The sequence below is a fragment of the Copadichromis virginalis genome, linkage group LG16, assembly GCF_057382275.1.
Source record: "Copadichromis virginalis isolate Kocher_CV1m ecotype Utaka linkage group LG16, C_Virginalis_male_GT1.1, whole genome shotgun sequence".
Taxonomy (NCBI): Eukaryota; Metazoa; Chordata; class Actinopteri; order Cichliformes; family Cichlidae; genus Copadichromis; species Copadichromis virginalis.
The window spans coordinates 30,017,844-30,045,386 of NC_140633.1; the positions used below are offsets into that span (position 1 = coordinate 30,017,844).

Here is a 27,543-nt window from a genome sequence, read left to right on the forward strand (position 1 = left end):
CCGGAGAAACTGAGACAAAATCAAAGTAAAAATTTCACTTTAATAAATTAGAAGCACAACGAACCACTTAGTGAGTACCACACTTACATGTTGTGCGAATAAATAAACTGTCAAATAAATAGTCTAAATAGTTAAAGTTAAATAACCCTACTGTAATGAATAAATATTAAATAGTATAATAAAAGTCAACTTCAAAGCTGTCTTAAGAACAAGATTATAAAACTTTGATACAAATATTTGTATAAATAGTGATACGATTTGAACAGCTATTCAAACAGATGTGTGTTCAATCTACAGGTGAAGGTTCAAATCGACCCCCAGCTTTCTGAGCGCCATGGCAACATCCTTTTGTTCAAGTCTGTCTAAATCTGAACTGATTTTACAAAATCCCGTCACTCTCTATCATTCAGTTCATTCATTAAGCCCTTTCATTATTGACATTTATCTCTTCCCATTTCTTCCCTCGCTCCTCTGCATCTTGTCACTTTTAATATGCATGATTCCTATCTGAGGAACATGTGAAGAAATTTAGTGTGGAAGTGAGCACAGGAGTCCAGAAGGATACACAGGGTCTGGAAAGTCTCTCTGTCATCAAAGTGGTTCCCTGGAAAGAGATAAAAGCATTACTGACTTTCTATATCAGTCTAAATATGCTTCAGAGGTTCCTCTGTGGGGTCGTAAAGTGGCTGCGTTAAAAATAAATAATGTGGGAAGGGAACTACTGGTGTAAGGGATACAATTATATTAAATACACGTTCAGTATGCTGCTGAGTCTAGAAATGTCACTCTACGGCCTTTATTTAAAGCTACTGCCCGATCTTTTCAGTCCAGTCCATTCATTTCATAGCAGGGATTAATCCACACTTTCGTAGAGTAACAAGCGGGTTCCTCCAGATGTATTAGAAGCCATTAACACTGGTGGAGCAGAATTTAAAGGTTCACACAAGGATTTGCTGTAGGAGGGGAAAAAGGAGGTGGAAACACATCCATCCCAATGTTTTCACTAAAATAAGGAAAATAATAAGTTCCCTGTAAATGCCATCTGTCTGAGCTGTCACAAGTACACAGTCACACACACACACTTTCAAAACAAGCTGCTCCACCTGCAGACAAAATCATTTTCTCATCTACACCTTAACCATGCTTACACACACCCTTACTGCAAATGTGTTTCCTCTTTTTATGTGAATATATTAACTTTCTTGTTGTACATCTGAACATTTTTAAATGAGCACATTAACTTCCCAGTCTATTTGAACACAGCATGGGTGGTACAGGGTTCATGGATGCTTGTTACCGTAGTTTTCCCAGTGCTGCAGTTTTCTGCTGTTCCTTCATTCGATAAGGTTAAAATGACCACATAACATCATGGAAATGTTTTTAATTTTTTCTTGAGAGATTAAAATAATAAGGCAACTGAACTTTAGGTCACCTCTCATCCAAAAGGCTTCTTCTGTACTAAAATCAAATGGTGAAGAGCCCCACAAAGTATTTAAAGTGAGGATTTTCCCCTTTTCAGGTGGTCCTGAGGGTTGTTGACCCACTATTGATCGTGTGAGTCGTCAAATGAGCCGAGGTGTGGAAGAAATGTGTGAATTATTACCATCACTGGGAAGCCATTGTCAGACTTTGCCCGACCCCATCATGTGATCTACTGAGGTAACCTGAGGCAAGGTGTGAATGGGGGTTGAGACGCCTGAAAATGGATCTTAAGGCTGCATTGTTGCTGGCTTATAGCTGGTGTCCTAAACCACCACCTCTGTTCAATTACAGTCATTCACAGTGGGCATGGTCTCCTTTACTCCTTTCCAAAACCATCTGTCTTCTGATGTTCAAAATGTAAACATTAGCATCTTCGAAAGTCTCCTTTGTCCTTTAAGTGCAGGTGTACTGCTGAGTCCTTTGTCCGGTTGAGGTGGGAAGCCTATGTCTGTGGAGCGTGTTTGGGAGTTTTATCCTTGGAACAAACCCGTGGGGTTTTTTTAACTTGGAGAATATAAAGTCTTTAGTTCACTATAGTTGTGAACTGCCACTAAATAAATAAAATAAATAGAAATGGAACCTCGCATGACCACAAGCCTTCACTGTGGGATCTATGGTTTTTGTCTACCCATTAAGGTTTCCTTCAATCCATCCATTGCTTCTGCTTAACAGAAATGTGGTCATCCTAAGCGGACATCCTTTTCCTCTGCAATGTTTAGTGATTCTTGCTGGAGAGCCAGAGACATATAAAGGCATATATAATGTCTCCAACAAGTTCAGAGTCAACCCTTGGGCCTCTTCCTAGTGGAGTTTACCCAGAACACCTCCAACATTAAGAAACTGTATTGCAACGGGCTATAGAAACAAAAAATAGTTTGCATGCAAAATTACAAAAGGATCAGGGCGACAGCTGGAGCGATGCTGTCCGCCGTGGTGGTCAGAAAGCTAAGCTACGCAACCTCACCTGCTACAGAAAACTCAAAGAATTCCCGGGTGACTTCTGAAAATGTGTTTTCCAGTTGCTGGATGAAGTAGAACTTTTCCGGGGGCGTATTGAAGACCTTGCAGATCTCCTGCACCAGCTTCACCGCCCAACTCATGTGATAGCCGTCCTTTTCACACACCTAATGTGAAGGCACAAGAAGAACACATTGAGCCAGTCTTGAATGATATAATGTTTCTGCTCTTCCTGTAATGATAAGTCAAAATAAGCAAAGGTAAGATATTTTCAGTGCTGGGAATAAAACATAAAATTCAATTGGGACACTGTTAATAGGGACAACACTAATGAGCTCAAACACATATATATTAAAGTTGCTACTATTCCCCTACGGGGAAGATACAAAATAGCCAATCAATATTAGGACCATGGACAGAGCAAGTGATTCCTTTTGCTGGTTTTTTTTTTTTTTTCAAGAAAGAAAAGAAAATAATACATAAGAATATTGTCTTTATATATTTTCTGTTTTTACATTTTGGGTGAACTTGGAGACAATTTTTAATTAAATTACATGGAGGGAAAATGATCAGGGAGTGGAGATCACTAACTCACCACCCCAAAGCAGAAAGGTCTTACATTTGAACCTCGGCTCTTGTTATTTTTACACACAGATTTCCTTCTAATGTGGCTTTTGCAAAAATGGCAAGCTCGTCCAAAACTCACTATACCTTTAGTCTTACACATGCTGGTTCTGGCTCAAGCAACTGCTCATTCTCAGTTACAAGGCAATAGTTTTCTAATATACCAAACTTAACTATAAACGAAGTATAAATACCTTAGGATAAAAGCAGGAAATTATTTCTCTCACCAGTATGATGTAGACGATGATTCTTGAGATCTCAAGGAGTCGTCCATTGAGAGCCTTGCTGGCCAGAACAGTGTAGCAGAGATTGCTGCCACAAAGCACCAAAAGACGAGCTACATTTTCCACATGCCACGGATGAGGAATGACTGGAGACAGCAAGGAAACAAATAGCCAGCATCTACAATCACTTGAGGGAGTCTATATGAGATTTTTCTACTTACAATCATTAAACTGAAATGTTTTACATAGATTTGAAACAGATCCTTTATTCATCTTATTGCTTGGGAATCTGTAACTCACGGTGTGCATCTCTCTCTTATTCATCAAACGTACCAATGAGCTCCTCCATGATTGTGATCATCGAGTCAGTGCTCCAGCCTTTGACTTGTAGGTTGCCAAAGAGCAAGAGGATGGCCTTGGCTAAGTGCCACAGAGCGGTGTGAGGAAGCCCCCTCTCCACCAGATCTTGCCAGCCGAGTGTACCTGCATGAAGAAGTACACCTCAGTTATTTATCATTAAATGCTGCACACTACTTTATAGTGGTGCAACGGGTCACGGTTGATCCGTAATCCGAACCGATCCCACTCCACGGTTCGGCACGCACGTGATCCGAAGATTCGAAAAAGAAGAAAAAAAAGTATGTGTATGGTGCACGTGGTGGGTCTGTCAAGCGATAGTTATGGCCAGCGCTAACGGTCCAAGTGGAGGAGCAGAGGAAATTGCGGTATTTAAGCAGCCCTTTGCTGCCCAGTCCGACCGGGCTAAAGCTATTACAAAAGCTATTGCAGTGTTTAGCTGCAGATGGGTATTCTGTTGTGCAAAACAAGGGGTTTAAACTATGATGAACGTGCTTGAGCCACGCTATGATATCCCGTTGCACGTCCACTTTAGTGGCAAGATCGTTCCAAGCATGTATGAGCAGGAAAAGTTTAAAGTTATGGCTGAACTGTCCCAGGCATCTTCTGTTGCCCTAACTACTACAAATGGGTGGACCTCCAGGGCAACGGAAAGCTACGTGACCGTGACAGCTCATTATATCACAGCGGAGTGCGATATAATGAGCGGTATTATTGTAGGGTCTACCTTCCAATATAAAGCGCCTTGAGGCGACTGTTTTTGTGATTTGGCGCTTTATAAATAAAATTGAATTGAATTGAGTGGTAGATACAAAGACCTATACGGCCCTATATTGAACCATAATTTTTTTTTTAATAATTGCGTGGAATGAGTCTTGAGTTGAATGTTTTTAACAGGCAAAAAAGACTTCGATAAGTGAATAAGTAAATGTTAATTTTTTGTCTTTTTTCTTTTTTTGCTGATCCGAAAATTGATCCAATCCGTGACTTAAAACTGTGATCCGATCTGAACCGTGAGATTTTTGATCCGTTGCACCACTACTACTTTAACAAACAAAAATGATTATGTTAAATGTCAAAAATTGTACTACACCAGCATAACCTACTCAGGTCTCCTGTGCCACCTCACAACACTGAAAGTGGTTTTCTGGTTCTCTAATTTTTATGCTTTGTTTAAAAAAATCATTGCTGACACTTTCTCTGGAGCAATAAGCCCTTTTTCAGGTTAAAACATGCTAGAATTTACAAAGCTGCACTGAAAATAACAGGATGTAGTTATGACTTTAATATGTTTCCATAATGTCGATACTATCCATCTGCATTAATATTTCAGTAATATGTTATCTCACCCTCAGGCAGCAGAGGACCATAGAGGATGAACAGTAAGTGGGCCTGGCTGACCAAGGGCCAAGGCTTCAGGAGTTGCATCAGCCAGAAATGACACTCCGGCTGGTTCGGCCACGGGTCCAAAAGAACCTGACGGCAAAATAGCCGCAGCTGCAGCTCCTGATACCACTTCACACCTGGTAATGGACATACAAATTTATCCATAACTCCCGAAGACCATCACAAAAGACACAGGCTCAGCAAGAGGCTGTAACTGAAGCTTTAGCCATGGATTGTTCTCAGCATCATATTTCTGCTTTGTTCTCTGGATAACTCTGGAACACACACACCTGGTTTTGCAGTGATGACTCCTTCAGTTTTTTGCTGCAGGTTTGTTAGATCACAGAGGAAGTTGAATACTCTATGGCACTCCAGCTCATCCCACCCTGCAATCAGAGTCTGTAAAAGAATCAATAAAACACTCCTCAATATTTCTATTTCTTTTTTACAGATATTTTTTTTAACACCAAGCTGAAAAACTAAAGACAAAAATTAATCACACCAAGCTAAAGATTTCCTTACGTAAAGTACTGTGTTTTTCTCTTACTGTTTATGCTATTATTACTACCTGAGCAAGACCGCCTATTGTACAGTAACTTTAGGGTGAGATCTCTGTAACATATCTATAGTCTTTGTTGCTAAAAAGTTTATCTTTTGCATGTTATCACATTTTGGGGCTCTGGTTGGTTATTTCCTTTTATTAGATTCAGGTTTCATAAACATGAGAGTCGTTACATGAGGGTCTTCACCTGGAGGAAGACTCCAAAGCTGGTGAAAGCAAAGCAGTCTGGTGCTACACATTTCTCCAACAGGAAGCAGGGAATCTGAAACATATCAAGACAACAATAAGAGAGGCCTTTTTTCCAACGATATAAAGTGGGATTGCAAATATTCAGTTCTTGCAATAGCAACATTTCATATATGTTTAATACATGTAGACAAATTAGGACCATCATGCTAAATTATATGTAATATTTAATTGCCTGACATCATACATATAATTATTATTAATAAACCTGTTAAAATGCCACCATATTGTGCTGCATAAAACAGCAATGCAATCAAAGTTTAATTTTTTTAAAACTTTTGCAACACATTACAAAAACCAGATGTATTGTTGCCTTCACTCATGAAAATTAAAAATAAATGTAACTCATTTAAAAAGTTACAGTATTCTGTTCTAGCCTGACATCTCACCTGCCCCTTTCTTACCTGTGAAATCTTGCTAAAGATAAACTTTAACCTGTCCTTTGTGGGTAGCAACAGGGTACACCTCTTGAACAACACACCTAAGACATCAAACACGAGGTCACATTACCATTCGATGGTATGTTAAAATAGTAGCTGAGGCTGTCAGAAATACATGTGGTACCTTAAAAAGCAGCAAGAAGAGCTATACTAAACAAAACACTGAAATACCGAGGTCTCTGTAGTGTCCAATGGTGGATTTCTGTTCAATGCAGCTGGAGTGGTGAAAGCTTTGGAGGATCATTTTATTCTTCCAGGCCACAGTGGAGATGTAGTCTGCAATATATCTAGTAATTTCCTTTGATACCATGCTGAACACACTGATCTCCAGCACTGTAAAAAACACAAACACATTTTCATCCATCAAAAATGCAATTACATCAGGACATTCCAGAATGGAGCTATTATTGCAGAAAGTGTTGTAAAAGTAGTGCTTAAAATTACACATAGTTACACATGTATGTTGGTAATAGCTTTTGCACCTCATATAAGTTAAACAAACAAAAGGTCTGAGCTGTACCCAAAAGCCCCTTACAAAATAACAGAGCTCCTATTATATATGAATTGGGGAACAGTGTTACAGGTACAAAATAATAGGTGAAACTCACCAGACAGTTTGTCTAGGATCATGTCAAACACCTCTGCAGGGATCCTGCTGAAGAAGCTGGTGCAGCTAGTGGAGCACTGGCTGCGGGTCATAATGGTCCTAGAAGGTGTGGGCCCATTACGGTTCTTCTTGTAAGGCGTATGTGTCTGTGAATACTTACCACCATTTCTCAATGGCTTCCCTCTGACCATTGTCATCGCTGGCTAAGTGACTGTCAAAAAGATAAGCAAATATGACTGGGAAACACTCGGCTAACACAAAGTCAGCTAACATAGTTAGGTAAAAGTAACTCATAAAACTACATTTTCATCAACTTTGAGCCTCACAAGAGTCACAAATTCAGACACAGAGTTAACAGGGCTACAAGCTGGCATTACAAAATCTTACCTGTGCAAATAAAACCGTGAATAGCAAATCCTGGAAGTAAAGGTATTGGGAGCTAACCTAGCTGCTTTCTTTAATGACACATTAGCAGACAACGGCGCGAAACTTCCCCCTCTCTCTCTTTCCTTTCATCTGTGCGGTAGGGATGGGAAAATATTTATATCCTTAAGTTGCAACACCTTTATATATATGTTACTAAATTAAGGCTAAAAAGAAAGCAAATGTCAGCACAGACTGTAAGTAAATCAAACGAAAAAAGAAAAAAATAATAAAATTGCTCATTGAAAAACAGTAGCAGATAGCTAGTTGTAGCTAATAGCTGGGTTAGCTGTTAGCTGTTATCCCAGAAAGCCATAGAGACTTTTCCTCTATGGTATTATTAAATAATGAAATAAGGTATTATTAATGTTTAATACATAATAGTAAGATAGTTGTTAAATGATACAGTCAGTTCTTTTATATAGCCTTTAAATAGCCTACATTCAGTTCCAGATTTTATGTATGTTGTGTGGCATTGTTCCATTACCCGATTATCAAGCCAATAGACCCTGGGTGTCAAATATAAGGCCTGGGGACTGGAATTGGCAAAGTATTGTGGCAAAAAGTAATTTGTGATGTCTCTATGTGTTTTGTTTTGTTTTGTTTTGTTTTGCTTTTTGTCTTTGTTTTTTTGGTGGTGGTGGGGGGGTAGTATGTTTACTTGTATTAGTAAATTGACTTTCGAAGACTAAATATATACATATATATAATAAATACATTATCTCACTATATACTAGTGAGTTTTTCAAAATGCGTCCAAGGTAAAAATGAAAATAAAAAAATGCTGATTTGCATTTTCTGTTAATTAACAGAAACAGTTTGGGATACCAGTACTGTTTCTGTAATTTTACACATTTCTAAAAATTTAAGCCCAACAAGTCATGGTGACAAATTAAATTTTTTCTCATATTAAGATATCTCAAGGATTACATATGTAGATAAACCTCTTTGCACTGACAGAAGGGTGAGTTTCACTGGTCCATCACACTTAAGATCAAAGTGGGAGGTATGTGGGCCACAATGTAAAATAGGTTAATATCCCTGATATAGACCATATTCACAACAGACATTTTGACATGTCAGGAAAGCAAAGTGGTTTTATGTTAGTTTAGGTGTGGCCCAGTGCTAAATGGAGTTATCATTTTCGTGATAACTAATTGTAATGCTTTGAGAAGCCACAATGTGTGCAGTAAATACAGATTTGTGACCTGAAAGACCCTGTATGACATCCACACCAGTGCTTTTTTCCCATTATGGTTTGCTGATAGAATTTATTGACCTCACTTAACTCCCATTATTGGTCCAACCAACCTCAACCCATATCAGAGGTCTAATCAGCCAAATGGCCAAAACACCTGTGTCTATGTGTGTGTTTTGTGCGTAAGCAGGGGCTTTTAGATATGTGACTTTGTAGGCTGTTTCGTCGTTAATCCACATAAAGTGTGTTGACAAAATATGTGTGGCACAGGCAAGACCAGTTTAAAAAGAATGCCCTGTACTACACACATCTAGCACTTTGTCCAACAAACCACCCGTGCTCAGCTGCTAATCACAGGATTATTCTGCTTAACTAAGATTATTAAGTGTTCCACATTCAAATGGCGTCTCCCACAGGCAGACCTTGGAGAGGATCATCTCTTCACTATAGAGCTGTCACAGAGAGTTGTATGAAGGGCCCAGGGGACAGACTGGGAAAATGCTCTTGTATACCAAGAGGATGTCACGCCAGGTTAAACTTGGGACACAGAATGAGGAAAAGCACGGAGAGAGAAGCTCAAACTTCAATGAATTCACCAGCATTTCCTGGATTGCCCTACAGTATGTACAAGTGGAGTTATTGTCCACTAGTTTCATTATTATTCATGTTTTGTTTTCAGGTGAGTTTTTTTTCTTTGTTTGTTTCAGACAAAGTTAAATCTTCATTACTTTCTATTATTAGTTTTATATAGGCTGCAATACACAGATTTATATAAGTCAAAGCCTTCTCATGCTGGTAGTGTTGACTAAATCTAAATACATTTGCTGTATTTTTTTGTTTATTTAAGGTAGCTAAATTACATCTACACATCGTTTTAATTTTAGTTAACTAAAATTACCTAATGTGCAAGTCACGTAGTTAAAAACAGTCTTAATTGACTGCAGCTTTGTTTTGTCTCTTTAAATTGCTTATAATAGCAGTTAATAAACATTAACCATTCCTCCACAAGTTTGTTGTTGGATTTAATTCTGTGTTCATTTATTCTTGTTTTTATTATTATTATCAACAGATCTGTAGGTGCAGAACTGATTTACTGAGACAAAAACAGCACAGCCAGCGAAGACAATGTCTGTTTTGTCTGCCTCAGCTTAGCAGCGCTGCCCTGCCTCCAGGTCCACATTTGACATTGGCCCTGTTTATCTGTTAGGAGCAAGAAGCCAGCAGCGGGACTGTCTCTCATGTCATCTCTGACATGATGCTGCCGACACTGACAGGGATAATGCCGATGATGATGATGAAGAAGATGATATCTAAAACAGGCCAGTCACGCAGCTGACAGTCCTGCAGCGCACAAACACACATCCACAGATTGTTTGTCCAGACAAGAGCAGAAACAGAAGGAGCTGGTCAATGTGGAGTCAAAGGCCCTGTTTATCTGGAAGTACATCTCTGCATCTCAGGACGAGTATACCATCTGGACACCTGTGATGATGGTCCTGTAGTCCTCTTATTGGTGAGTATTTAAATGTGGAGTCTGTTAAGTAAATGTTAGAAGTACAGGTAAGGCTACGCAGCAGTCATTGAGTTTTATATTGTAAGTATTGCAGTGTGGTTTGCAGAGTAGTCAAAGACTAAACTGGACTAATTTCAGGGCAAGCAAATTTTAAACAAGACACTTGTCACAGCTTTGCCTTTGTTCGTATTGCTTAATTGTTATGCCTTCAGCATAGTCAATCATTAAATAAGGACAAGGAAGCTTGTGTGTATGTGATATTTTAAGAGGCTCCGGCAGTGCCAGGTCTAACACTGCACAATAATCAGGCTTCATAAACAGCTTCTGTTCTCTGAGGAATTCAAAACAATGGGTCTGTATAAGCACAGTTTGGTCTTTGGTGTGAAACTTAAAGTCAGTTTTATTCATGCGGGAGCAAAAAGGCACCCTTAATTAATAGTATTGTTGGTCCGTTTATTTACCACATTGTATTATTCAGAGACATAAAGTCTAGGGAACAAAAGTAAATGATTAAGCATGGATGTTTTTTTTACCTTTTCACACTTTTCACGTAGGGGATCTGTAGTTGTAGCCTACAGCTGAATGTTATGGTGTTTTTAGGGCTCAGCATGCATTTGCAAATGTAAAACTAAATGCCAAAGGATGTCAGGTCAGAAATTTTCATTGAAAAATAACATAATTTGGCCAATTAGTACAACAGCAGTCACTGCTATCCTCTCTTGTCACAGTTTGGGGCCCAGCGGCTGGAGGCTCTGTCAGCAAGTCGTTCAGTCCTTCGCTTTCAAATACCCTGCAGAGCTGTGAAAAATTTCAAAGTTAGTGGCTTATAGCGGTGCTTCTCAGGTTGGGTGGTTTCTGTAAATGTTTAATTTCCTCTCTCTCTGCCTTCTTGAGGGGCGGCGAAGAGCTTAACAAATAGACTTCTGTGGTTTGCCCTCCAGAGGAGAGCGTTAAACAGGTGAAGCTGAACACCGCACTCATTAGTTACACATGCAGTCACCTGCCACTCACCAGAGACGGATGCCAGAATACTGAAAGTTTCCACAGCTATTTGTGCCCACACTCGGGAGAGACACTTGAGGAATGACTCAGACTCTGTGACTGGATGTGAGCTCAGTGGAATTACTGTACTGCTGGGAACCGTTGCGATAAGAGGAGTAATCCAGCCACATTTCAGCCTGCGGGACAGTCAGTAGTTTTGTTCTGAAAGTTTTCTTTTTAAGTGGCATGTATTTAAATTGGTTTATGTTTGCTGATTTTTATGAAACATCTGAATCCAATGTAGTCGTCATCGTGTTTTAAGGGACATTGAAATGCTGCTAACTGCCTTTTACTAGAGTTTATATATTTTTACTGACGGTAATTTCATACTTTGCCGTTTCAGGATCTCTCTGAAAGGAGCCGATCATGGCCAGCATGGCGCTTCAGCTCCTTGGCTTCTTCTTAGGATTGCTGGGGTTTACAGGAACTATAGTTGCAACCCTGCTCCCTCACTGGCGCAGCAGAGCTCATGTGGATGGTAATATTATCACAGCCACCGGGTACATGAAGGGCCTGTGGATGGAGTGTGTCTGGCGCAGCACTGGTATTTACCAGTGCGAGCTGTACAGGTCTCTGCTGGCGTTGCCACCCGACCTGCAGGTACTACACGAACACCAACATGTAGAGAAATGAGAAGAGCAGAAATCTCAAAACACATATAGGGTGGTTATTTTTTTTTATTTTTTTTTTTTTTCATAATAAGTTATCTGAAAACCTGCTGAAAACCTTATTAGTTTAGTCGATCATTATGAAGTAAGCATCTTTTTAAAAATCCTTTTTGGAATTCTGACATCTCATAAACAAAACCAGTTACTAACCTGTCATATAATAATATAAAATTATTAACTTAAATTCATTTGATAGCAACCGTGCATGTTAACATAACTCTGTAACTCCAATACACAGTTTCAATTAGCATGCTGCACAGAAACTTTATAGCTATATGGTTATTTTCCACCTTTACACCCAGTTAGGCGTTTATGTGCACAATGAACAATTTAAATATGAAGTTTTCAGTTTTCATTAATTATCAGATTAAATACTAATGAAAATAATACTTATAGCCCAACTCATTAGTACATATTCACTTTTAGAATAAAGTTTTAAGATGGGCAGGTAGGTGGAAGGTCAAGAAGCCTGTTCTTTTAAGGACTCTTGAATATTAAATTTATGTTGCTTTAATCACTTTACACTCCTGGATTTTATTAATATAATAAATAGATTATACTACCTATCGATCGATCGATCGATCTATCTATCTATCTATCTATCTATCTATCTATCTATCTATCTATCTATCTATCTATCTATCTATCTATCTATCTATCTATCTATCTATCGATATCTAATATTATTATATATTAATATCTATGAATATATTTTCTTATGTGAGTTTTTAGTCATCCTGCTGTTATTATTAAACTCAACAGACTCACTATTCAGAAAAACATACATAGTCTCAATTTAGTGTAACGTGTTGGATATTTATTAATAGGGACGGACAATAACTCTTAATATAGGCTAGAATATGAGTGTTTGCACTTATTAAAAAGCAGTATATTAATTGACAGGTTCATTGCCCAGACCTGTTAAAGTAAGAGTTTGTTTATAGTCCAAAGTTTAATAGTCGTCTACTGTTTCCCTCTCCACATCAGGCTGCCCGGGCGCTCATGGTAATCTCCTGTCTCACCTCAGTCCTGGCATCTCTGGTCTCTGTAACTGGGATGAAATGTACCCGCTTTGCCCGGGGTTCGTTGATTAAATCTCCCCTGGTCCTGAGCGGTGGGATTTGTTTTCTTTGTGCTGGGCTTCTTTGCCTGGTCACCGTGTCCTGGACCACCAACGAGGTCATCGAGAATTTCTACAACCCATTAATTCACAGTGGAATGAAGTATGAGATCGGACTGGCTGTGTATCTCGGATACGCCTCGGCCTGTCTCAGTCTGGCCGGGGGAATGGTGCTTTGTTGGAGCAGCAGTGGCGACAGGTCACGGCAGAGTCCCCCCCATATGCAGAGGGGTCAGTCATCACATCTTCCCCCTGTCTTCAACAACTTACATCCGCCTGCTCCACCCTACAGGCCCCCCGAGGCCCTGAAAGGCAACCATGCTCCCTCGCTTTGCTCCGCTTCCAGCAGTGGCTATAGGCTCAATAACTATGTCTAAGACTAAGAGGAATACTGAAACAATAACTGTGAGACGACATGGATCCTTTTTTGTCCTGCATACCCATAAGAGGATATCAGCTGGAAAAGAGAAGGCCCCCATAATGCAAAACACCAAAGTCAGATTTGAACAGATATTTGCCTCTGTCTTTCCTCTAACATAAACAACCAAGAGCCTTGGCTAGTCTTATGAAGCTTTAACCCTGTAAGGCTTTTCCTATGAAGGACCAGAAGGTGGCAGTGTTTTATAGGAAATCATCACAGAAAAGACGATATAAATGATATTCCATGTTCTTTGCTGTGACTCTCATGTTATTGGATCATTTATCTGGCCTTCTGCCTAGATGGGATTTAACTCTTTCTGAAAGGCAGTTCCCTTTAAAGAAAAAGATTTTATGTCAGTACTCAGTGTTTTAAATGATTTTCATGACACTGAAAATAAAACCTGACACTATAAGTATTATTACTAGTGTAAGCATCCTCTGATGAAAGGGGCTGGAAAAGGCCGTTGCAAATTTATGATCACAAGTGACATTTATACCTTAAAACCATGTTTGTAAAATAATAGATTGTTAGACGTTTAACACCCAGAAAAACTTTTTTGTATGTGTTAATGTCTGTGAAGCTCCATTAAAATATAATTTCAATGTTTTTTTGCCAACTTATTCTCAGATTTGCGTAAATCTTGACGAAGCCACTGGATGGCGACAAAGGTCTTTTGAAAAGGCATCCCAAACCATTTTTGAAGAGCTGCTTGTATTTATTTAGTCTGCCTTGTTTGGTGTACTGCATAGGACACCAGTTGCATCGCTACATCTGAGCACCTTTTTTTTTTGTTTGAATGGCTCTGACATATTGTGAGTCATTAGCCATATATGTGGAATTATTACCACCTTGCGGAGCTTTTCTGGCTGTCTGCCTACTGACATGTAACACTGTGGACATCTTTCTGAGGCTTATTAGTTGGAAAACCCTCCAATTAGAGCTGCCCTCTTTCTGGCAGGCTGTCAGACCAATGACTGTATAAAAGAGCCACACAGGCACTAAATGAGAGGACATGTCACGATTCAAGGAAGTGACTTATCTTATTTCAGCAAGTCGTTGTCATCATTTACATCAATTAGATAAATTACATTATGAGTTAACGGAAAAAATCTATTTAATGCCATAAAACTATAAGATTATTTACATTAAACCTTGTTGAACTGCTCCAGAAGAAGGGATAAATCGTATATCTATAGGAATTATTTGCTTTGAAATCACAGGTTAAAACATGAACTGTACATTGAGTTGGGCCAAAGATTTGTTGCCAAAGATTTCAATGAGCTAAACTGTATGGTAATATTAGGATCCTGGGCATGTGCAAGATATATAAAAACTCTGTTTTGAATTTATATCAGATCAAACTTATTTTATTTTGTTAAACAGGTAACTTTATTTCCTCCCTCGTTAAAAAATTACAAATTTAAAGCACTTCTTGCATCAGTGAAAGCCTTTCTTGATGGATGTGCAATACAGGCTTTCCCTGCTGTACTGCTGCTTTCACGTGCACATGTTGAGCTCAGCTTCAACAACATCATTTTTTGAAATTAAACATCTCAGAGAAGTACTCACCAAAGCAAATACTTTTTTTAAAGGGGGCGGTTTAAATATGATTTAAACCACCTAGAAATACGAAATGTTAGTTCAGCACCATGGACAGCGGAACTGGGTTCCTTCATAGATCTTTAACAGTAATAGATAGTAGTGCAGGAAGGCGATATAATAAAATACTGTAACTGTGCTGCTTCCAAATGTCTAAAAGTTTACTTCAACATCATATTGATCAAACGCACGAACTTGCGAGTAGATTGATGTTTTTGGACGAAAAGGCGTCAGAGTTGAATGTGTAATGCGGACTTATAAAGTGGAAATTAATCCTGTGTGCGTGGCTCACATTCTCAACATCACCGCCATACAGCAAGCCTTTGCAGTAAAGGCGCCTTGCCTTAATCATCAGCGAGCGAGGACCTGCGCAAGATCATAAATCAGGCCTGAAATGTAACCTGGCAAAGTAAAGGTTTCATCTATTGCCAATATGATATTATGATATTGGAAAGCTTTTCCGCAGAGGTTGTGCGTCATGCCATTCTCTATTAGGTGCTATTTTCGTCCTGCCCTGGAAGACATTTATCCACCATCTACCCACCCTGACAGCACCCAATAAACCCACCACTCCCATTCATCTCCACCCCTCCACCCACCTCCAGCCTCTCTCCCTCCCTCGCTCGGTCCGTCTCCCTCTCTGCTGCCGACCAGCATTTGTGATTTAAAAAACAACATAGTTGAATGGTGTTTGGTCGTCCAGGAGGATTACAGACTGGCAGCGCAATATATCACAAATATAATTTGTCTCTTACACTTTTTGAATCTACTTTTGGAGTCCCAGCTGTTGTGATCTATTTAGACCCGTTTTTCCAAAGCAAAGGTAAGAAAATTATATTTTGTAATGACTTTACTAAAATGATATGTGGTTGCCGAATGTAATTGCATTTTACTGCATTGACAATCGATTTAAAGAGAGCTCAATAATTCAACACCGGCCTCTTGGCGCCATGGTGTCAGCGCAACGGGGAACCTCAGGTTTGAGTTTGAGCACGAACCTCATCAATGCAGCTGTTTTTATGAATCTGTTGGAAAACGGACCGGATTTTTTTCCCAATGCATCGCCATTACAAAGGAGTGCCCGACTTTTGCGCACAATAGAGTTACCAGAAACATGCAAATGTGGGTGCAAATCTTTGAAAGCGTAAAGTTGTAAATACGTTGTTTTTTCTACTTACTTAAGTCAAGTGACCGAAAGGAATATCTGTAAATGAGGGCGGATAACGCGTTTAAAACACGTTCAGCTGTTGTAAAGAACTAACTAAAGTAACACTAATAATGTGCGCACTCTTGGACTGATACCACTGGATCGAGTTTGCGTCGTTTCTGATTCCGATCTGTTGATTTAGTGAAACAAGCTGAAGTCCCTGCTGGATACGGTAAGATTCATGGTCGCAGTATTTCCGAGCAGGAATTTGCAAATCGGTCATTTTATCTAAAATATAGTTTAACCCGAGGAGTTTAAACTATAATTGGCGAGTATATATAAATGTATTACTTGTTACACTTTCACGTTTACTAATTTTAACTTTGACATTTGGTAAAAAAAAAATTATATATATATATATATATATATATATATATATATATATATATATATATATATATATATATATATATATATATATATATAATATTATTATTATTATTATTATTATTATTATTGGGGAAAATAATTAGTTGTTCAGGCCAATATAACTTCGGTTAACAAGGAGCATTAAAACTGTAACAGCTGAATATTTGCAGTAAGCGTGCATGTGCGCAGAAAACCTGAAAAAGAAATTTGAAATACTTTGTAATTTCTAACGGCGTTGGAAGCGCCTGGCATCACTTGGACTTAGCCAGTATTACATCCGACACACTGGTGATAAAATGCTTCTGTTTCGTTTCTTTTAAGAAATGTATTTGTCACACATTATTGTTTTCAGGTTGATTAAATTGATAGCTTTTGAAATGAAGTTCCATGTAGTTGCAGTTACAGTTTGTCTGCACTCCTTAAAATGTGTTTCTGCGGGTTGGGATTGTGTGTTTTTATTATTTCTGACAAACCACAAATGTATCATTAAAGGGTTTTTTCCTTTGTTTCTTCCAAGTTTTCTCCATGAGTATCCAGTCCGCGCGCAGCAGCACTTGATCTCGGCGGGGAAGCGGAGAAAAGGAAGATGACCATTCACGTCGAGGGTCTCGTGGCTATCGTGCTCTTCTATGTCCTGATTCTGTTTGTGGGGATCTGGGCTGCGTGGAAGAATAAGAACTCTGGAGTTGGCGATGGCTTAGATCGGAGCGAGAATATCATGGTTGGGGGAAGGGACATCGGCTTGTTCGTTGGTGGATTTACGATGACCGGTGAGTCTTTAAATCTGTATTTCTTGGTGTCTGTTCGACGGCAGCCACGTGCGCATTTTGTCCAATTTTCATACCATGTAAGGTCCAAAAGGACAAAAAAATAAATAAACTTTCCATTGACTAGGGTCTTCCGCTCCGTCTTTTACGCACAGATTGCGCAGCGGGCAGAAGTAGAAATTCCCATCACAGTTTACACCATTATACTCATGCAGTTCGGAAAACTTGAAATGTATATTTTCTTTTGATTTGTTAATTTACAAATAAGTTTTCTTCTTCTTTTTCAGCCACTTGGGTGGGAGGGGGCTACATTAATGGAACAGCAGAATATGTCTACCTCCCAGGCTTCGGCCTGGCCTGGGCACAGGCACCCTTTGGTTATGCTCTCAGCCTTGTACTAGGTAGGAAACCTAGAAAAACTTGGATAAATATATCTGCTTATAGCGAGATTAAAAAGGGAAAGAGTTGCATCACCTAATGTAGGTAATGTAATGTAGTTTTAATGTAGTAATGTACTTTTTGCCTATAAATTAATATGCTTTCCTACTTTTAAGACAGAAATTCCTTTACATTAAATTCATATTGATATGATATTTAGGTGTAGGAAGACTGATCTTTGTGCTATTAGACTGATATTAAAGTAAATGTAAATTTAAGCTGTGTTGCTGAAGCATATAGAATTTGGTCTATTCATTAAGGTTATTATACAGCATCAGCACACTTTACGTTAAGTTAGTAGTACTGTACAACTTTCTAAAATGCTTCTCTCGTGCTTTTTGTCTGCATTACCTCAACATCTGACATCACTCAGGGGGGCTTTTCTTTGCCAAACCCATGCGATCACGTGGATATGTGACCATGCTAGATCCCTTCCAGCAGCTATATGGAAAAAGGATGGGTGGTCTGCTGTTCATCCCTGCACTCATGGGAGAAATCTTCTGGTCTGCAGCCATTTTGTCCGCTTTGGGTAGGCATCCCAATGGATGAGATCATGAATCTCACCACTTTAAATCTAATCTATGCTTTACAGTATACTGCATTGTATGCCCAAACTCATTGTGAGTGAAACATCAGGTTACCCAGATTTTAGTGAATATTTTTTTTCTTCTTCACACTGGTTATATTTCCATGCAGGTGCGACTCTCAGTGTGATAGTGGATATAAATATCAACATGTCTGTGGTGATCTCAGCACTGATAGCCATCTTCTACACACTTGTTGGAGGACTTTACTCTGTTGCATACACAGATGTGGTCCAGCTCTTCTGTATCTTTCTGGGTTTGGTGAGTTTGGGAGCTACTCAACCAGCAACTCTAACGATTTTAGCCAATATTTAAACCAAATCTTCTATCAGTTCTAGAAGATTTTTAAGTAACTTTTTAAGTAACATAACTTTAAAAAAAGATCAAAATTTATACACACAGAATCATATCAAAACATGAAATTGATAAAAACATCTTTTGTATCAACAACACAGGGTAGAGTAGAACTTGATTTCAACAGCCAGATTTTGAAATGGTATAAAAATACAATAATTCCATATTTACGTTTTATTGTATCAATGTTGCATTATGATTTTCTTCTCCTTTCAGTGGATCAGTGTGCCTTTTGCTCTGTCCAATCCTGCCGTGTCAGACATCGGTGTTACAGCCAAGAAAACAATCTATCAATCTCCTTGGCTCGGGAAGATTGAGCCTGAAGACAATTGGCTCTGGGCGGACAACTTCTTTTTGCTTGTAAGCCATAACTTTTATCTGAAGTTTCACCGAGAGACAGTATACAACTCTAAAGTCAATTGCAGACACACTTTCACTGAAGTCAAAATGAAAGCATCATGTTTAAGAGACCCATTTGTGGCACATAGCATTTAACGGTTTCTTAGTACTGAAATGGATATCTTTACTAGAAACAAAGAGATTCACAGTATTCTTTTCAGACTGCTGATTGTAATGCATTGGTTTGGTGTTTCTGTTTCTAGATGTTGGGGGGGATTCCCTGGCAGGTCTATTTTCAACGGGTTCTTTCTGCTTCTTCAGCTACCTACGCCCAGGTCCTTTCATTCCTTGCTGCCTTCGGTTGCTTGGTCATGGCTGTCCCCTCTGTCCTCATAGGAGCTATAGGGGCTTCCACTGGTAATAATACACACAGAGACACAAACACAAATATGCACCCACAGGTGCATCAGACATTATTATTCTTAAAGCTAAAATGGGGTCCCATAATATTTTAATAAACTGAATTAGATGAGTGTGCAGAAACAGTTCTTTTTAAACAGTGTACCCAAGCGTAGTATATATAATCCTTTCTTTAAGCAGTAATGGAGCTAGCTGTCATTTGCATCCAGATTTACAAGGACAACAAAGACAGGTAGAAGTATGAATCACTATACAGTGCCACTGGTGCTTTATATGCACACACGCTGTTATGTCTGGATTGCAGCTGTTAAATCAGACTTTTTAGGCAAACACACGCTAATCAGAGACTAATCCAAGACGGATGTGCACACACACAGACATGCACAGTGATTAAGCAGTAAATGAAACATCACAAGACAATCGAAACATCCAAGAACCACATCCTTTATTCAAACGGGAAAGTGTGATCAAAGAGAGCACCCTGGCTTCATGGGGTTGTTTACACCCCAGCAGCCCTTTTCTTTTTTCAGATGTGTAAATGCAGATGTATAGTGTCTGGAGGGTAAACAGCAGACGGATGCTGTCACGACGTGCAGAGGAGAGAGAGCCATCAGACCATGGCAATTTAGTGAATATTACATCTGAAGAGGAGCTAATTAATCTGGTCCATCTGAAGCCGTTACTTGTAGAACTGGCACTAATCAACCACTGCCTATGAATATCTGGGGATGGGTAGAGAAAGACATATATATATAAAGCATAGTCGTCTGAATGTTGGCTTAACAAAGATGAGGGTATCAGTACAGCCAGCGTCCATGCATACTTTTGTATCTAATAAGTTCAACATAGCCTGTCAGAACTATTGGCTCCCTTATGATGTTAACCATTATCAATGATTAATCGACAACAGTTAAATGCAGTTAATCTACATAATGTCCATAATTATTTAATACTGACTCATATGCTTCCACGGATCATTAACAAACCAGTATATTACCCTCATCTATGTTAAACTGGGGTCTAGTTTTCAGTCAGTATCCAGTTTAATTCGTACTATTATTACTGTGGCTTGGTTTATTGTGTTTTGACCAACAGCAGATTGAATCTGTGCTGCTATTAAGGCACCTGGGCACATTAAGGCCTTTTGTTTCTCAGCTTTAAAGCATGTGTATCCACTGAGAGCATTAACTTTTTTTGTCTGAAAAGCTAAGGGATCAAAAATTGTAATAAAGAAATCCGTACACTTAATTTTCTGCAGGGTGGCTGGAAAAGTAATGCTACTAATCTTAAAATGCGAATGTGGGCCAGGTACAGTTTGTTCAGCTTTAGTTACGTTGTGTTACTACCTCATGCAAGGCACTTTCTTTCTGTTTTTTGTTCTAACCAATAATTAAGACAAATGCTAATGACTGTTTTTCTAATTTAACACATAGATAATCTTGACAGTTGAGTGCAAAGATTGACTGGTTGGCTAAATGTTTCATAAGAGCCGTAATAATAAGCTGTGAAATTTGCATTGTTTACAATTATCAGTTTTTATCTGTTTCTCATGTCCTGATTCAGACTGGAACCAAACTACATATGGTTCCCTCCCTCCAAAGGATAAGGATGAGTCTGACATGATCCTTCCTATAGTGCTTCAGCACCTCTGCCCACCGTACATCTCCTTCTTTGGTCTGGGGGCTGTGTCAGCTGCGGTCATGTCATCAGCAGACTCATCCATACTCTCAGCCAGCTCCATGTTTGCCAGGAACATTTATCAGCTGGCGTTTCGGCAGTCGGTAAGAGCAATATTCCTAGCATACACGTACGTCTGCACAATTTCAGCAAGTGGTTCCAAACATCAGTCAGCCTATCAATAAATCAACTTTATTTTCATACGAAAAATACAACCAAACAAGAGCCTACAGCAGAAATTAAATGTGCACTTTATCGAATTTGCTTAATACCCGAAACCTCGAGATGGAAATCTTTGTAAGTTGTTTGTGTTATAATTATTTGTTAGATAATGTTAGATGGTTAGACAATCTGCCAAATTGGTCCCACTGAGATTTCCTGCTATTCATTCCCATCACATTTGTAACAGACATTAATTTTCAGAATTGTGAAAATTACTGTGCATGCTAATACTGTGCAAAAGTCTTAAGTCAACCTGCTTTTCTTTATATTCTGGTAGGAAAAAATATATTTAGGCATCCTTTTATTGCACTAACTGTGTATTTGGGAGCATTGTCATTCTAAAAAATGAAAAATGAAACAATTGCAAATCATATGCTTGCTTTTTTTCCAAGATCCCCCACACCACTGGTTGAAATGCAAACCCTAACCTCGGTTGTGTTGTAAAAGTGGCTGCAGACACAGATTTGTACCTCTCTTCTGGTTTCCATAATTAATATGTTCCTTTGAACATATTAATTATGATTGGAGGGAAAAAAATGAATACAATTGGATTAATCACTCGATAAGACCTGTTTTTTTTTTAAGACCAAATAGTGCCCTACAGTGTTGTTTTGTTGTACCACTGAGCTCACCTTTTCTCAACATCCAGTTTCCCTGAATAATAAGAGTATGGAGAAGAAAACGAGTGAATAATTTCAAACAGAACCTACATCTCCAAGCACTTTCGTATCTAAGTGCAACCTCACACAGACACTACTTTAGCTGTAGGCTCTAATCTTTTATCTGAACTGACTTTCATTTAAGTTAACACCCTATTCCCCTCCAGTTGTTATGTTTCTGTCTTTACTCTTTTATCCCTTTCATCTCCCTTACAGGCCTCAGATCGGGAGATTGTTTGGGTGATGCGCCTCACCATCTTTGTGTTCGGAGCTCTGGCCACTGCCATGGCATTGTTAACAGGATCAGTATACGGCCTGTGGTACCTGAGCTCTGATCTGGTCTATGTCATCATATTCCCCCAACTTCTCAGTGTACTGTTCGTTAAGGGCACCAACACCTATGGTTCTGTGGCTGGTTATATCTTTGGTCTTCTGCTGCGCATTGGTGGAGGGGAGCCCTACCTCAAACTACCTCCATTCATCTATTACCCCGGCTGGGTGACCCAGGAGAAGGTCCATCACCTCACTGGAGATGTAGAGCACTTTGTCCAGCAGAGGTTCCCCTTCAAGTCTGTGTCCATGGCGGCATCCTTCTTGGCCAATGTGTTTTTTTCTTACCTGACAAAGTATCTATTTGAAAGTGGTATGCTGTCACATAAGTACGACTTCCTGGATGCTGTTGTTTCCAAGCACAGCAAGGAGATAATGGACAAGGCAACACTGGTAAGCAACCATGATAACATAATTCTTTCAGAGATGGCTCCTGTCAGGCAGGTCTTGGGTGCCTCACTTGCTGGGACCTTTACCAACACGGAGGTCCTCAGTGATGATGGGGCATCTAGTCCAGAGGCTTTTCACAATGAAGATTAGACATTTAAGGCACAAAGTAAACTAGAACCAAGGAATGTAAAGAAGAAGGAACAGTCAAAAGAGGCATCAATATTCTTCAGGAAAATTACTACTGCCACACTGGGAGCCAAATCAACAGAGCATCTGCTGTGGCTTTCAAGTGACTCCAAAAGTTTCTGACGGCAATATGGTGCCTCCTTCTTTTTGAGATTCCTTGCCTAGAAACAGCAAACGGACTCAATCATCTGTGCGAATCATGCCACACTCATTCTTGTGTTTTCTTATCACGACTCTGTGAAACTTCAACCATTTTCATTTAAGTGCTGCTATAGTGATCGGAGGAACTTTGGATGGATGTACAGCAGGCCTATATGAGCAAGTCTACAAGGATTTGTTGTGGATCATGAAAATAGTGCAATATCTAACCAAGAAACTGTGTCCACATCTACAAGTCATCATTTAAAGCATAATATACATAAGTTCGTTTACATGCACCTGACAACTAAGCTTTTATCATACTTTGAGTTTCATGTAGAACAACGTTATTGATAGAGCAATAATATTTTTAGGACCCACGTTGTACAGCTAGATACATTTTACTAAATTTCATTTTTACCATGTCTTGTTTAAACCTGAAGACCAGTAGATGTTTGCAAGTTTTATGTTCTGTTTTCAGCTCGATTTAATCTTCTTGCTGAAGTCCATAATTATATAACCAAACCCTGACTTTACCAAATAGAAGATACTGACTAAATCAGCAAAATCCCAAACAGCGTTCCATAAAAACATTTTTTTCATTCACTGCCAACACTTAGCAAGCTAACTACCATCTTTGTTGTATTGACAAGATTACACTAAACAAAAGAGATCAATGAGTGACAGCATAAGAAGAATTCATTGTGGGGGTGTTTTATAGATACAGGGCAAAATTATCATTCATTTGAATGCAATGGGTGGCTCAGTGGTGTTGTGGTTAACACGCTCGCCTTACACCCGAAAGATCACCAGTTCATAACTGGGAGGAGACACAAAGCCAGCCTCAGGAGGTCACAAGCTAGTGTACTCCCACTATTTTGACCCAAGTCCCTACCCGGATAAATGGCAGGGTGTCGTCAGGAAGGGTGTCCACTGTAAAAATCCATGCCAAATAAAATATGCGGATACATCCTCTGTGGTGGAACTAAGGGAGCCACCGAAAGTACCTATCCATGAGATTAATGAAGCTTCTGCTCAGCTCTGTTTTGATCTTTGCTATTCTTGTCAGTACTGACGAGTCCCTAAAGTTACAACTTTGTTGTAATTTAACCCAATCTCTTTAATGTGAGCTGATGAGATGGTGATAGTGAAATCAGAAAACTAAAACAGTGAGTAAAACGACAACAATAGTCTGGAGCACAAAAGAGTGGTTCTGAGCTCGGTGATGTAGTCATTTGATCCAGTATTTATTCTAAAATAAAGTTTGATGGTCACAGGGAGACATAAAGAATGATCATAAGCTTCCTGCTACTGACACTAAAGTTCTGCACTGAACCTAAATTGTGTGCTGCTGAATCATCATGAATCAGAGTAATTAGACAGGAGCTCTGACTTTATTACACGCCACCCCGTGACCTTTCTTTCCCTTTGTACTTTCCAGGCAGCCATTGTCTTCCCTTCATTTCAATGCATTATGAAAATCAATTTGCTATTGTTGTTTTTGTCAAACATACAATGGGAATACATCTTTAAACTACCATTCATTTACAGCTGGAATGGTAACACTGACACCAGTAAAAGCACATGATGTTCATTTTGCAAACAGATTTTATAAATGACTGGAACCTAATAGCAGCCTGGAAATAAATCTCAATGCAAGACGTGACAGTGAACTTTGAAAGTAATCAAGAACACTTCAGTGATTTTTATTTTTAACATGAACTCACAGAAGCCATTTTGAAATATGTGTGTGTGTGTGTGTGTGTGTGTGTGTGTGTGTGTGTGTGTGTGTGTGTGTGTGCGCGCGCGCGCCTATGATAGTTTGTTTTCTCATCCTAAAGCTGTATTGACTGGCCAGCCACAGCAGGTTAGTGGGGACAGGAAATGATTGTTCCTCCAGGATGGTGTTAGTAGCACCAGTCATCATCGATCCGGCCCCAAGTCGATCAGCCCTCAGGACATTTGATTAATGCTGCACAGAGGTTCAAAAATTATGGTTTGTAAGGAGTGTGTTACAGTGCGATATTAGCAGTGATGAACGTTGAAGTGTTACTTGATTGAGCACCCTCATACATTGTTCAGTTTAAGTCCTTACATTGTCACGGGCCTGGCAGTTTTAAACTACCAGACACACTGCTGCCCTGTGTGGAAAAAAGAACAAAAGAAACAAAAAAATCTGTCAAGTTAAGAAGATTTTTGGCATTGTTATGTGTTACTGTTGTCCAGTTGACTTCACTGTGTTTATCTCCTCTTAGCATCGTTGTGGTTCGTTGGTGTCTTTTTGAATCTTATGGACTTGCCTTAATTCAAACGTCAGTGGTAAAAAATGAGTGATTTAGGAACATGTTGAAAAGGTGACATGTGTGAAATATTTTTCCATTGAAGGATAAGGCTGGTAAAATTCTAGATGTTTTTGTCAACAATTATTACCAAGTGAGACCGAAATCAACAATGTGTTAGTCGGTCTTTTGGTCCTCTCTGACCTCAAAAAGTTCAGCGAGCTATACCTGGTTTACATTTTTCCCTCAAGATCACCTTCTCAGATAGCTTCTTGTGCTGCTGCTATTTTTGCATTGCTTTCTGATAGTCCTGCTATGACCACTTGCTCTGTGAGATTTTATCACAGACCTCAAAATTGTGCACAAACCTCAACATCTGCTTCAAACTGATCGAGGTTTGTAGGTTCAAACCATGAAGGAGCAACATCAGCTCATGAGTACGACAAGAAGGGTGAGACTACCATTGTGGAGTCCTACTGCTCTACTGGCATCTGAAAAAACATGACCTCAAACGATGTGAGCACTTGCCAAAAATATAAATGGAGTTGAAGCTTTACTGTGTTGGCAAACCGGAGGAGATCAAGCATAACTGGCAGAGGTACAAGTGAATGTGACTGCTACTGAGTGACAAAAAATAGCAGATGTGCTGGAAGCTGTCTGGACTTGCACCAGTAGGTGATCTTGAACAGGCGTTTTAATCTGGAAAGTTTAAGGATTTTAACTGGCTGTTTCCCAAATTTTTTCAACCTTTTACATAATCCTTATTGATCCCAGAAGTATGGTGTTTTGTTTTGGGGGTAGGAAAGCTAAGGTTTCGTCTTCAGTGGCAAAACTTGTTACAATCATATTATTTATGATTTTTGCCTTTTTAGGCAATTAGGTCGCAATGTAAAAGATCTAGAATAACACCAGCCTTCATCCTTTAAGATGTCAGAATGGCCTTGAAGTTAGTCTACAGAGAGCAAAGGGGACTTGATCCCCTTGTGCAGCCATATCAGCTGAGGTATAGTAGGACCTACTAGATCCTGATCTGACCTGAACCAGTTTTGGGATCGATGATAAATCAGCTTCAGCTTCAAACAGGGCGGTCTGGTCTGATGCTATGCAAAGTGTCAGGCAATCTCATTGGACTTAAATGTGAATGTAAATGTTCTCCTCAACAGATGAGTGTGTAGTTTCCAGGGTTCATCCACAAACCGGAACGCACACGCAGAAAAGAATCAACGTCAGCTGGTGGACTGACACGTTTTTGGCTCTATGTCGTAAATAACAATGACGCTGTATTTTTGTGTGATAAATGTATATACCAGGAAAAAAAAGAAAAAAGCATAGGAACAAATTAGTTTACCTTTAAATGCAGCACTGAAAATGATGTTTGTTGACAGTGAAATTACAGCTATTTATTTATTTATTCATGCAGTGTCTATAAAAGTATAGTTGTAATTGTGAGGTCACTTGAATAAATTATATTCATTTAGCAAAGTACTGAGTTGGTCTTCTTTCATCTATACGTACCCACACGTTTGTTCTATAGTGTATTAAATGTAGAGATGAGACAGTAACGGCAGAACGGCATTACGGTAAGACAGTGAATGATAGTTATGGCTTACAGTATGCCTCCAAATAATAAATGTGAGTCGACTGTGTGCGTGTGTGTGTGTGTGTGTGTGTGTGTGTGTGGTCTACTAGAGGTTTTAATCTACAGGCTGCCACCCACATGGAATCATCAATCAAAATGCTCACCTCCGAATCTTATAACTGCCAAAACTGTCAAGGCTGTCAATCAGTCTAACGCACACGCGCGCGCACACACACACACACACACACACACACACACACACACACACACACACACACACACACACACACACACACACACACACAAATAAACAGTCTGGACCCCAGCATGACCCCTGGCTGGTGGAAGACATCTTCAAATTGCATTGTTTCCTCCTCACAGTATTACGTTCAGTAAAAGGTGAGTCATGTCCAATATTGCACCAGATTTGTTATACAGGGTGGGCCATTTATATGGATACACCGAAATAACATGGGAATGGTTGGTGATATTAAAGTCCTGTTTGTGGCACATTAGTATATGTGAGGGGGCAAACTCCTCAAGATGGGTGGTGACCATGGTGGCCATTTAGAAGTCGGCCATCTTGGACACAACTTTTGTTTTTTCAATAGGAAGAGGGCCATGTGAAACATCAAACTTATTGGTAATGTCACAAGAAAAACAATGGTGTGCTTGGTTTCAACGTAACTTTATTGTTTCATGAGCTATTTACTTTTTTTTTTTTTTTTGGCCTGTCC

General features: G+C 39.3%; 3 protein-coding genes across 9 annotated transcripts; 2 read left to right on the plus strand and 1 right to left on the minus strand.

Annotated features, from left to right (window-relative positions):
- Positions 1-20: 20 nt before the first annotated feature.
- LOC146691046 (F-box only protein 47-like) lies at positions 21-7,869 on the minus strand. Of its 3 annotated transcripts, none has more exons than XM_085434338.1 (11): positions 7,796-7,869; positions 6,887-7,096; positions 6,450-6,611; positions 6,243-6,319; positions 5,780-5,854; positions 5,321-5,429; positions 4,994-5,167; positions 3,621-3,770; positions 3,291-3,433; positions 2,447-2,606; positions 21-604 (listed from the first exon to the last, which is right to left on the minus strand). In XM_085434338.1, the coding sequence occupies exons 2-11, from the start codon at positions 7,080-7,082 to the stop codon at positions 504-506; spliced, it is 1,347 nt and encodes a 448-aa protein (XP_085290464.1). In that variant the 5' UTR covers positions 7,083-7,096; positions 7,796-7,869; the 3' UTR covers positions 21-503. The 3 variants fall into 3 exon arrangements, with proteins under 3 accessions (XP_085290464.1, XP_085290465.1, XP_085290463.1); XM_085434339.1 differs by lacking the exon at positions 7,796-7,869 and adding an exon at positions 7,750-7,771; XM_085434337.1 differs by lacking the exon at positions 7,796-7,869 and adding an exon at positions 7,273-7,338.
- On the plus strand, positions 7,348-13,865 carry LOC146691047 (claudin-14-like). Of its 5 annotated transcripts, none has more exons than XM_085434341.1 (5): positions 7,348-7,408; positions 8,923-9,126; positions 9,576-10,019; positions 11,404-11,660; positions 12,716-13,865. In XM_085434341.1, exons 4-5 carry the CDS (start codon positions 11,427-11,429, stop codon positions 13,223-13,225), a joined length of 744 nt encoding a protein of 247 aa, XP_085290467.1. In that variant the 5' UTR covers positions 7,348-7,408; positions 8,923-9,126; positions 9,576-10,019; positions 11,404-11,426; the 3' UTR covers positions 13,226-13,865. The 5 variants fall into 5 exon arrangements, with proteins under 5 accessions (XP_085290467.1, XP_085290466.1, XP_085290468.1 ...); XM_085434340.1 differs by lacking the exon at positions 7,348-7,408 and adding an exon at positions 7,448-7,505; XM_085434342.1 differs by lacking the exon at positions 7,348-7,408 and adding an exon at positions 7,448-7,505 and having other exon boundaries at positions 9,714-10,019.
- Positions 13,866-15,553: 1,688 nt separating this feature from the next.
- On the plus strand, positions 15,554-26,712 carry LOC146691048 (high-affinity choline transporter 1-like). The gene is made up of 9 exons (XM_085434346.1): positions 15,554-15,691; positions 16,962-17,214; positions 17,499-17,612; positions 18,023-18,178; positions 18,346-18,494; positions 18,804-18,947; positions 19,190-19,343; positions 20,910-21,127; positions 22,121-26,712. The coding sequence occupies exons 2-9, from the start codon at positions 17,031-17,033 to the stop codon at positions 22,772-22,774; spliced, it is 1,773 nt and encodes a 590-aa protein (XP_085290472.1). The 5' UTR covers positions 15,554-15,691; positions 16,962-17,030; the 3' UTR covers positions 22,775-26,712.
- The last annotated feature ends 831 nt before the right edge of the window (positions 26,713-27,543 follow it).

Excerpts from the sequence above, each read along its gene's own strand:
- LOC146691046 (XM_085434338.1), bottom strand. The coding sequence starts at position 7,082 with ATGACAATGGTCAGAGGGAAGCCATTGAGAAATGGTGGTAAGTATTCA. Across the intron at positions 5,855-6,242 it reads TCTTTAGCAAGATTTCACAG|ATTCCCTGCTTCCTGTTGGA; the intron begins GTAAGAAAGGGG and ends GATATGTTTCAG. Across the intron at positions 2,607-3,290 it reads TCATCGTCTACATCATACTG|GTGTGTGAAAAGGACGGCTA; the intron begins GTGAGAGAAATA and ends CCTTCACATTAG.
- LOC146691047 (XM_085434341.1), top strand. The coding sequence starts at position 11,427 with ATGGCCAGCATGGCGCTTCAGCTCCTTGGCTTCTTCTTAGGATTGCTG. Across the intron at positions 11,661-12,715 it reads CGTTGCCACCCGACCTGCAG|GCTGCCCGGGCGCTCATGGT; the intron begins GTACTACACGAA and ends TCTCCACATCAG.
- LOC146691048 (XM_085434346.1), top strand. The coding sequence starts at position 17,031 with ATGACCATTCACGTCGAGGGTCTCGTGGCTATCGTGCTCTTCTATGTC. Across the intron at positions 17,215-17,498 it reads TGGTGGATTTACGATGACCG|CCACTTGGGTGGGAGGGGGC; the intron begins GTGAGTCTTTAA and ends CTTCTTTTTCAG. Across the intron at positions 19,344-20,909 it reads AGCTATAGGGGCTTCCACTG|ACTGGAACCAAACTACATAT; the intron begins GTAATAATACAC and ends GTCCTGATTCAG.